The sequence below is a fragment of the Coffea eugenioides genome, chromosome 6 (genome assembly GCF_003713205.1).
Source record: "Coffea eugenioides isolate CCC68of chromosome 6, Ceug_1.0, whole genome shotgun sequence".
In the NCBI taxonomy this organism is placed as follows: Eukaryota; Viridiplantae; Streptophyta; class Magnoliopsida; order Gentianales; family Rubiaceae; genus Coffea; species Coffea eugenioides.
The window spans coordinates 4,512,187-4,524,167 of NC_040040.1; the positions used below are offsets into that span (position 1 = coordinate 4,512,187).

The window sequence follows — 11,981 nt, forward strand, 5'->3', positions numbered from 1 at the left end:
CCGAGGGACTCATAAGGCGGGGGGCGGGGGGATTTTTCTCTCCTTGTTCTTGAAGAGATGGGTGACGTGGGAGGACACCCCTACTCCGTCTCCCATCCCATCCCATCCCCCATTACTAATATAAACTTTAAAAAATAAATATCTATACATGATTTTATACATATACACATTATAATTACACATCAATAATGGGTGTGTGTGAATATACATATATATCATAATTTGTATGATACAATGATTTTTTGATTATTTTTTTGAATTTTTTACATATTGTAAAAGTTATTCATCAAAAAAATAAAATAAATATGATGATTGTAAGTTTAAAAATAAAAAATAGAATTAAACAACCACGATTAGACCAACGCACGAGGATATTGGGGTAGAAATATACTGCACGGGCACGGGCACGGGCACGGAGGCTGGGGGTGATTTTAGAGCTCCCTGCCCCACCGTCGGATCCCATTGTCATCCAACGCCACTTTTTTGCAAAGTCCGCGGACTTTTAAAAATAGCAATAACGTTTTTGGCCCCTAAAAAAGGCAGCAGATCCCCCACCGCCCCATTAGCTGTGTTATACTGATAATTCGCGGCTTTGCTACCCAAATTTGACTTGTGTCCCTGTGCCAAATAGACTACTGCTCTTCAGTCTTCTTCTTGGGTAACTTCTCTGTCACTTTCTTGACGAAATTCTTCTGTACCCTCCTTCGCAAGTTGGAAATAAACTAATACCTTTATAGACCACTGCTGGTTTCTAGGTGTTGGTACTACTCCACCCTTCCTCTTATTGTTTTTCCCCCTTTTTCTGGGAACAACAAACAGACGTTACAAAAATCCTACTTCCATACAAATTACAAGCAACCCAACAAATGAAGCAAAGTGCAACGGTTTAGCCGTGTAATCCACCCTACAAAAGATCAAAGGAATTTAATTTCACGAGTCTTTAAATACTGTCAGTTATTTTAAAAAGGGAATGGCTGCATAAAAAAACGCACAAGAGGAGTGAAACAACTCCAATTCCCAATCGCGTAAATATTAACGCCAGTTATATCAAAAGTCTATCTATATTCATACTTGAAAGCTACAGCAAAGACTGAAACTTACACTTCATTAGCTATAACAGCCGAAAATCCCAGTCAAAGAAAACTACCAGAGTGCTAAGCAGGCCAAAATTAATGCATATGGAGTTCTTCGCGGCGGTGGCCGCCCGGCCCGACATTATAACGACAGACACCATACACTTGAACCATTTATGGTCCAATCCGAATCTAGAAGCCAACAAAGTAAACCAAAAAAAGCAGGACCATAGGGAAAATATAATCTTTTTTTGAGGGTGGCAAGTTAGCTTAAGATTGTGAATCTCACGAGTTAGAAAAGAAAAGAATGCAAGTTCATCAATTGACCCGCGCATGATTGATGTGAAAGCATCAGTTGCTTTTCCAATTTTGATTTGTTAAAAGATGCAGAAAATTCCCTGCACTTGGACAACAGAAATCATGATGTACACCAAAAAAGGAATTACTTACTAGCAAGTTGGTAATGGTAATCCTACTTGTTTGGAAAGCGACGCCCCTTTTGTCCTGCATGCCTCTTCTTTTTCTCCTACGGTGGAGGGAGGGGTGGGGGCGTTGGAAAAATTACCATATCCGCGTGCCTTAGGCTGTGCCAGTGGCATACCTGTTTGACTTGTCCGAGAGGAACCCTAATGGAAAGCAAGATTGTTTTTTGTGTTTTGGGACGAGATATTTGGGACTTAGATGAGCACGCACGACCAGTGAGCGTACCCCCCAAAATCCACAGTGACTATTCATTTTTTGTCACAGCACTTCAGCACTAGCAAATTATTTTTTTTTAAAATTCCTGTATCAATTGTTGTTTTCTGAGATTTTAGTGAGATGCAACCCCACTTTCAGATATGATGAAGATGGTCCATTATATAATTGAGGACCAAAACCATCTCTGATGCGGTACTGTAAACTATTGAGAGCAAATCAAATCTGATTCTAGCATGCCTCAAAAAAAAAAAAACATTTTTTAACTCAAGTTTTCCGGTTTGAATTCCCACGGCAAATCTAAAGAGACTCTTGAGTGCACACAGGACTTATTGTATTCCTTCGGCTTTGTCCAACTCAATTTCCGGGCCTTCGCGCAAGGGATCGATGATTACGAGGGGACAAGATCGATAAAACTGCAAAGCACAACTTCTGCTCTGTAATTACGAACCAGCTTGTAGTCCTAAATATGTAAGAGGAGGGAAGGGGGGAAAAATCGTGTTTCCAGTTTCCACCAGTAAAAACGAGTAACTCATGAACCGCCTAGCTAGTGATTATCCGCATATATATATATATGTATATGTATATGTATATATATATCAGGCATGCGTGTGGATAACATCACTTAGCACTGAACCTAGTTGTTTCTACAACCCTCCAATCCCACATTGCCATGCATGATTTATTTGCACTAATTGCCTTACCGATCCCGTGGCCACTCATGCCATCGCCTTCTTCCTTATTCGTCAAAATGTGATGCGAACAAAAATGAACTTCCCTTCTTCTCCCATTAATTAGTAATAATTACCCTTCTGCTATGTATATTGTACAGTAAGATTCCATTTGCATTCCTATTTTTCTACAGTGATTTAATGTATATATATAAAATAAAAAAATGATTAAAAAATAAGTTCACAAAAAATATAAAATTTTTTTTGAGAAAAAATTGATAATCCAAACAAGTCCAAGAGGGACCTTGAAGTAGGATGGTTGGGTTTTGTACACCATCATTCTGGCGGCCCGATCACAGTAGTATCTGTTTTAGTGGACTCGTGCTGTTTAAAGTTAAAGGAGAGACCGAACAAATTAAATAGTCAATGTTGGGAAAATGGAGTCAACCAAAGTACCACCAATTATTACACGGACACGGCGCAATGCGGTCAACCACTACGCAAGTCTTCTACTATCTATATACAGTATGTTTTACTACGTCTTTTACTCGTTAGTGGTCCTGCTCAATTTTCCGTGTAAAAACTTGTGATCCACTCACTCACAAGACTCACAACATGCACTGTGGAGTATCTAATGCATCGCACCATTTCACAACTAATCACCAACCCAATTAAGATTTCAAAGCAGACCATGATGACTACACGAGTAGTCTCAAATAGAAAATTGTAGAATAGGTTTTCAGCGTCTCATATATGGCAAGCAGCAGTTTCTTGGACGAAAGCAATATCATTTTATTACTCCCTCCCTTCTTTTATAACTGACGTTTAAGGTTTTGCACACCAATTAAGAAAAGTTTTTCATTGCTTAAATCTGTACACTACTTTCCTTTTGTACCCTCATTAATTATCCAATTCACCCATTTTTTCTCTCACTAGAGTACTAAATGGTGCTGTTTTACTAGGCCAAAAGCAATGCAAACTAACTCCCACCAAACTAGGAGTAGTAATTAAGAACCCTGTATTGGAAAAGAGAGATAAAAGGGTAAAATTGTGAAAAAATAATTAATACTGTATGGGGATAATAAAACGACAGATAAAAGTACACTAGAGCAAATTTCTTAAACGTCAGTTATAAAAAAAGGGAGGGAGTATTAGATACGCTTTTATGTTGACTCATTTTGATTGATGATCAAATTAATGACCCCGTTTTCAATCTTCTCATGAAATTCACTACTAGTTTTAACATAAGAATTACTCGTGCATGCATTATTTAAACCGTGATTTGTCTATATTAAAATGCGTAAAAACAACTCCAAAAAAAAAAAAAAAATTTTGTTATCGCTGAAATTAGTAAGAATGGTGAATTCTCGACCTAAAAGGTCATCATTGTCCCCAGTCCCAATGAGGCACCACCGGCCCTGTCTCGTGACAAGTGATCGCACAGCCGAAATAAAAAGAACTAGAAAGTGGGGATCAAAAGTGCCACCAGGTTTTTAGCTGTAATATTCTCAAATAATAAGGGCAGACTTGTCGCGTTTCTCTTATAAATACAACCAAGCAAATATGCTGCCCCCAACGACCTACTTTCTATCAGTAAAAATTAGGTATTCTCTCCGTTGAGTTCCAGTCTTAGCAAGAAATATGGGAAATTGCATAGCTCCGCGGAAGAAGGCCATCAAGGTCATTAAATCTGATGGGCGAGTACTTGAATACAACCCTCCGATGAAAGTCTGCCATGTGCTATCAATATTTGGTGGCCATGCACTCTATGATTCACTGCCTGTCGTCCGTCATCTGCATCCAGACACCGATATGATTGGTGGTCGCGTCTACTATCTTTTACCTCTTTTGACAGTTCATCCGCAAAGGGCAAGGAAGGCGGGCGACGTTTCAAGTAAAATCACTGCTACCGGGCAAGAAGGTGGAGTGTTGAGGATAAAGCTCGTAATCAGCAAGGAAGAATTGCAAGCAATGCTGCGGAAAGGTGGGATTACGGTTGATAATATGGTTTCTAAGCTTCAGAATAACGGGAAAACGCATGGTACTGATAGCTTCAGTAGTGATAGCAGGAGAAGCTCTCCGAGGTGGATGCCTTTGCTGGAAAGCGTACCGGAAGGAAACTGATTTCGGTGTTTCAATATAGTAAACAAAGGACAATAGTTAACTCGAAAACAAGCGCTCCAACTGCCAAAATATTATGATTGCAACTCACTCCTGTGTTGTAATTTGTAAAACCCCCATACTGTAGTAGCTTACCTTCCACATACAAGTAGCACAAAGGTAGCAGCTTTCCACCTGATACTACAGCCTTTTTTCTAGTGCTTGCACGAAATACTCGAATTTAAAGAACTGGAACTTCAAATCTATCGAGAGATCCATCTACATTTTTCATCCCTAAGTCCTTATCAACCATATTTCACCTAATGGATGTTTTCTTTAACGTAAAAATGAACCTACCAGTCAGTCATTCAACTTTTCACCTATGTGAGATGTTTTCTATACGGTAATTAAAAAAAGAAAGGAAGTGGCTATCTCCCACTAATTCAGAAAATAAAGCCTTTCATCCAACTTCAGCAGCAAATTGCAAAAGCAGTCTTTTAATATACAAGTGAACTCAGCAATATCGAGTGAGCTATTTCCTATTACAGCTTTAGTGTTTTCGTCGGAAATTTCCGCATAGTCTTCCACGTACGCTATTTCCTGTTAGTAACTTCTGTTTTTTGTCGGGAATTTCCGCATAGGCATCCACACCATGGGGTGGCAATGTCCGAGGGGGAAGGTAGTACAACTGTTCGCAAATGATGTGACATTTTACAAGCAAATTATAACGCATTGTTGACTACTTGTTCAATCTCATAATGCAATTATTATGTATCCACACCACACGAATAGTAATTGAATACAACATTATTGTTATAAAATTTTATAAGTAGTTCATAATGAATCTAAATATTATTACATATGAACAGTAGCTGAATAAAATAACATATTGTTATTCAATTATAGAAGTAGTTAATGTGAGGAGAGACAAGTTAGATGATAAGGAGAAAAATACTAGTGTAAGAAACGTACCGAGTTCGCGAGCTCTCTCTTATTTACATTAAAAAAAAAAGTAGTTAAGAATGAATTATAACTTATTCAAATGTTGTTAATTATACATGACCAATAACTGAATTAAACATTAGTGTTGTAAATTTATACAAATTCTTATACTGTATAAGAATGAGTTTGGGTCAAAAAATGGCTTTGAATTTCAACCGTAAGAGTAGGGGTATTTGGGGATTGTGAAGTTGTTTTGAGTGTGGTTATAATATTGGGTACTACTTTAGATAGCATGGGTATTATTATTTTTACTAAAATGTCCTTGTATTCTAAAAGATGCAGTGATGATTTGTTCAAAGGTTTGGATAGTTTGGAAATGTGAGATTATTTGGTCATCTTTTCTACAATTGGTATAACCCATAATAACTTCTTTATCGGTGTAATTAAATGTCCTCGCAGAGCCATTCATTTTGGTTTGTATCAATTATTACTGTTACTTTGCTATTATAACTTGAAGAACTTTAAACGTCATTTTCATCTCAATTAAAGCAAGGGCAATGTGGTTTATTAAGGAATTTATGATTGAGCATTAGTTTCAACTTCAATTCTTCAAATGTCTGCCCCTTCACATTCTTCCGTTATATTCTTTTCGTCTTCTGGTAAATACTTATGTGTATTGTCATTGTACTCTGGATTTCAATATGGTTCTCTGGTGAAGCTATTCTTGGTGGTTCAACTTGAGGTGAGGTTTCATTCTTTTTTTTAATAGTATGATTTGCTTTGTAAAATCGTAATTTCTATTGTTAGCTAAATGCTTTCATTCCAAAATTGGATACTCTGTTAGTGCAATTTAATGTTGATATTATTGTTTCCCCACAAAGTTGGTTGTTCTATACAATTTAAATGGTGTGGTTTTATTGGAATAGGTTTGGAGATACAAAACTTCCTCTTTTGGTCTACTTACATGGTGGAGGCTTTTTGATCAAAACTGCCTTCTCTCCTACATATCACATGCACCTTAATGTAGTAGTTGCAGAAGTTGGTGTTGTAGCAGTTTCAATTAACTATTGGCTCACCCCTGAACATCCTTTGCCTATTGCTTATGAAGATTCTTAGATTGCAGTCAAATGGGTTGCCCCTCATTCAAATGGTGAGGGCCCTGAAGTATGGCTTAGGGATTATGCTGGCTTTGATAGGGTGTTTTTTAATGGGGATAGTGCTGATGGCAATTTAGCACATAACATGACATCAAGGATTTGGCTGGAGATACTAGACAACTTCGATCTTGATGTGATTTTTCTCAATTGTCCTTATTTTTTGGGAAAAGATCTAATCAGTATTGAGTTAACGAAATTACAGGCGAAGGCCTATGTTAAGGGCATTTGGCATTATGTTCACCCAAAATCTACGAGGGTTGATGATCTATTGTTGAATCCTCTAATGGAACCAAACCTTTCGAGGCTAGGATTTGTCGTTGCTAAAAAAGTTGGCTACTCATCAACAAGAATGTTGCGTAGATGCATCTTTAAGTGGATAATCACTTTGTTTATTGCTATTATCTGAATCGTTTGGGTATCTGTTTAAAGTTCATTTAGTTTTGTTAATGAAAAACTCATATACAAGTGTTTGTTTCAAAATATATGAACCAAGCAAGATAGCATGCATAATTTCCTTCTCCATCTCCCAGTATACATTAGATATTTTGTTACTTCATATTGTTGCTCAATGTGCGTAAGTTTTTTGATATTCACTTGAACTACCGTAAAATTTTCTTTAACCACAAGCACCAAACACCCGTGCGATGCGCGTGCATTCTCCTCCTAATAGTTAATAATGAATTACTACAACTTTAATTTTATCACACCATGGATACGGATGACGGTCAGATACATTAGTGTTGTGGTACAATGTTCTTGCCCCGTACCCGGCAATGTCCACCTTCTAAAACTAATAAATTGGATACGGAAGACGCTGATGATATTACCAAGATTATACGTGCTTGAGCGTATCGCACCAGGACGACAACCAAAAAGGATATACAAGATATAATTTAGTTAAGGGGGAAGGCCAAAACGATCATTACAAATATCTAAAATGGAATGAAATATAACAGTAGCACAGCCAGTGCCGGTTAACCAAGAGGAACTCCAGTGACTTCATTGCTCATCCATCGGAAATAACCAATTTGACTAGAATAAAAAGTTTAAAAGACTTGCAGAACCGTCCGATACTGCTTCTGCCGGCAGCCGGGTTCTGCCTATGAACGGAATAAGCAAAATAGTGGCATGTGAAAATTTTCTAATTCTTTTGTTTAAGTCTGCAATTTTGCCCGAAGTAACAGGGGCAACTTCTATTCTACTATGTTACTTGTAATATTAACACACGCATCACCACGTCATTAGGAAGCGAGCGAGAGAGAGGGGGGGGGGGGGGGGGGCCTTCTATGGGGATTAAATGCTACAAAATACTATCGTGAATACACAACTTAAGACACATATGGTCTCATCTAACCTGACTAGAGCACAGACTAGTAGTGCTACCGAATTTTTTTTTAACTAAATAAGAAGGTATGTGAGGTCTTGAGTGCTGTACGGTAAGGATTTATTCTTGTATTCTTTCAACTTCAAGAGCAACCTCATTGCGTCGAGTAAATGGTAGTGTGAACGGGGGGTTGTACTGCAATCAAACAGAAGCATGACAGAAAACAAAAGATCAACATATACAGAAGTGCTTAAGATCTTAGGTAGTAGAGACAACTTAAAAGCTGCCACCATAAGGAGTGCTAATTGACGTTTCCTTGACGTATCAGAAACTACCTGAGCAACTTCTGCTGACGCACCATTCTTTACACGATACTCAGTGTCTTTCTTCAGTGCCTCACGAAGAGTGGATTCACGACGCTCAACTTCTTCATCAGAGACGAAACCTGATTGACAATGAAATGCAGGTCAGCTACTCTAACTGGCAACTCTTTCATCTGGGGGTTGTATGCCATTGGACTTGCCTAATAGTGACCAAAACATGTCACCACCTGCTATTGATAGTAAATGACAGCAGATGGGCACCCATCTTAATGACAAATTGCAGAGCAATATTATTGTCGTTTGTTGCCAAAGCAATCAATTTCAATTAAAAAAATAAGGAGAACTGCACACATAAAACATCTCAAAGAGACAAAGGTATCCTTATGGGTGCATTGCTTCTCACAGAGTCTTTACAAATAACAAAAGCCACACACACACGGCATTATATACCAGTACAAGAATTTTGGCCAAATTCAAAGGCTCTAATTTTGGACCACAATGTATCTTTCCGCTTGCTACATGCAAATTTCAACTTTAGATGTGATTAAAAAGCAAATTGAATTGATAGAGAGAAAATACCAGAAAAGGCAATAACTGCAACAATTTTCTTTGGCACCTCTTTTATTCTCACCGAAGGATCCTTAGGCAATGGCAAATTTGAACCATACTTTGAGGGCATGACAAAAGACATCTTCCACTCATCTTGACCTGCCACCTGATGAAAACTCACAAATCAACAGATTTGGATGAACATCAAGAACTTAAGAAAAGGGAAAATAAACTTGGATATCTGCTACCACAATAGCTAAATTGTCATGCTTCTGCTACTACAGTAGCAGGATTAACAAACTCTTGCTACTAGATATGTGCTGTTCAAAGATGAAACTTGAACCTACATATGCTGCAGGGAAAAATCTTTAAAGAAGACATTTAATGTCCATCATTCTTTATTACCCTCTCAATTTGTCTCAGGTGCAAATAAAGAAGCTGGTTCATTTTGCTTCTTATATCAATCATGAGATCAGCAACCCAAGAGTAATCAGATCAGGGTACTTTATCTCTCAAAAAATGACCAGAATTCCCGCATAACCATGTAAACAATCAACTTCTAAAGGTGCTTAAACTACAGCTCTCATTGAATCAGCCAGAGATTCCAATAATAGATAGACCATTAACCCAATCAAGTTCAATTGTTATCTTAAAACTCGATAACTGGCACACTTGTGCTCCACCAATGTGCTGAATGCATAATCTAATATCACTTCTCCCAAAATTCTATGACACACTCAAGAGGCTTCTTAAGGTGTTTCCAGTTAAAAAAAAACTTCTAAGGTGTTTCCAGTTAAAAAAAAAAAAACACACACACACACACGCACAGAGATTTTAATGACTGATTAAATGCAGTTCTAATTGGATACCCGGGGTAGGTGATGCCCCTTGCTCCAGGAGATAACAGAGGAGGTGCAAACAAGCAGGACTGCACCACTTTTTCCTGGAAAAAGCTCCTTTTGCTTATAACTTTCATCAGGCAAGGAAAGTTATAGGCAAGTTTATATCCTCTTTGCGACCCCTCATTTGGAGAAAGGGTTGGGGTCAGGACACATGTATTCCAAGAACCTTTATCTAAATATTCAGCAACATGCCTGACTTTTATTATTTAGTCCGTACACTTTTATGCCAGTGCTATCAAGGACTCTAAATGGCTCAAGTTGTAAGATGGTAAACCTTGTGAGCAAATGCCAAAGTGCCACTTGTATACGTCCTTATTCATTTGAAAACCCTGCCCCATTGATCAGTTGTCCATTAGGACGATGTCAGTAGTGTACTACTACTGCAAGGATGACCTGACCAGAGTGTATGTCACCCTAAGGGCATTCTTGGCAAACCAAATTGCCGACTGCAGGATATCCCAAATTTCAGGTGGCAACCTACCACCTGCAAGAGTGAAACTTACGAACTAAATGCAGTTACAAAACTATTACTACCATCTAATGTATCAGCTCTTACTCGCAAAGGATAAGTGGAACGCCAAGGGAAAAACCGGAGTAATTACCTTTTTAGTTATCACGGGAGTCGTCATGTCCATTTTCTCCCCCTCAGACTGACTTTTACTAGTAAAAACAGGAGTGGTCATCTCCATTTTCTCCTCCTTTGTATTCTAAAATCAGCCAGGTTAAAATCAACCACACGAAAAAGACATAAAATTCGAAGCATGATATAGCAAGTAACCCACGGACTGAATCAGAAAAAAATACTTCAGCTAGCTACCTTACCAAAGAGGTACTCAGCCAGCACGTTGAAGGATTTTGAAGCGCCATTTAGATCAAATCCAGATTTTCCGGGCATTGTCGTCTCGGCAATAAAGTACGACTGAATCCAAATCACAAACAAATATTTATACCACATAGAATTTTAAGACGATGAAAATTTTAGTGAAAACTTCCAGATATTCAACTAGAAAATGACGTGAAAGCGATTAATAGTACCTCAACTTCCCTTATCTCATACTGATCATTGCGGCTCAAAACCTTAAAATTCAGAGTTTCAATATCCGGAACTTCAAAAAATCGAAAGGAAGATAAGATAAGAATAACGAGGTTCCATGTAGAGAAGGAAATTCCAGCAAAACACAAAGTTCTACCTGACATCAAAGCCTCCTCTAAAGTGCGACTCTCGAATCTCCTCGAAGGGAACACGTACTTGGCAGTCTCGCTCGCCAATTCCATCAGAACTAAACAAGTCGTTTTTGTTTAAAAACAAAAAAAATAAAAATAAGAATAAAATAAGGAGAAGAATTAAGAACCAGTAAAGCGAACTCGGATTTCAAAATTTCTACATAAACCAAAGACGTGACAATATAATTGAAGAAGATAACGATTACGTCGCTGGGAGAGAGAGAAGGTTTGCGTGGCAAGAGCGAAGACGAGAGAAACTCTGGCTTCCAGTGCCGAAAAATTAGAATTGATTCTAAGCAGCGGACTGGCGCCGGTTGTAGAGCTCCTTCGGGTGGCCATGGATTTGTAAACTATCAACGAAGGACGTGAAGGTTTATGCCCAAAATTTCTGAGAAGTCGGGAATCGGTGGGGGTGACGGTGGTCGTCGTGGCGATTGAACCGTAGAGATTCATGTTTCGATTGCTCTATCACTGCCCACTGCTCTGTTTGAAGCTCTGTTTGGTCAAGAGGGAGAGAGAGAGTGCGGGATCGCGGCTCAGGCTCTCCCGAAAGTCGTCAGCACCCTTTTTTCTTTTTTTGGCGCGGAAAATTATCGTATGGCCATTACCCGGTACCGGTGGAAATTTGTAGTAATAATTTGGCCAAAAAATGAATTTTGGTAATTTGGTAATTTGTGTGGTTCTACATCTAAATTGGAGCCCTATCCAAACTACAATTCGATGCTTGAAAATGAACCAAGAAGAAATCTCAACATGCAATATTAAGTATTGCTAAATAAAAACAAGCTCCTACACTCCCTCACTACTAATTTCCTGAGATGATGGATGGCAGTTCCAGACGAATGCAATTCTTAGCCCACCGTGCGGGTGATGCTTGAAATTGCCGAAATTCATGAATACTACATTAACTAAGCAGATCTCAGTGCACTTAGCAAGAGTTCAGATTAAGGTTGAGGTGGAAGATCTTCAACTTCTGAGTTTTTAAGAAAAAAGAAAAAGATATGTTGCAAAATTATGAAT

At 38.3% G+C, this 11,981-nt stretch overlaps 1 protein-coding gene across 1 annotated transcript; it reads right to left on the reverse strand.

The window, feature by feature from the left end:
• Positions 1 to 7,613: 7,613 nt before the first annotated feature.
• On the reverse strand, positions 7,614 to 11,562 carry LOC113772952 (heme-binding-like protein At3g10130, chloroplastic). Its single transcript, XM_027317452.1, has 8 exons — positions 11,168 to 11,562; positions 10,928 to 11,017; positions 10,773 to 10,843; positions 10,555 to 10,656; positions 10,340 to 10,444; positions 8,866 to 9,001; positions 8,299 to 8,408; positions 7,614 to 8,158 (listed from the first exon to the last, which is right to left on the reverse strand). Exons 1-8 carry the CDS (start codon positions 11,412 to 11,414, stop codon positions 8,084 to 8,086), a joined length of 936 nt encoding a protein of 311 aa, XP_027173253.1. The 5' UTR covers positions 11,415 to 11,562; the 3' UTR covers positions 7,614 to 8,083.
• Positions 11,563 to 11,981: the final 419 nt, after the last annotated feature.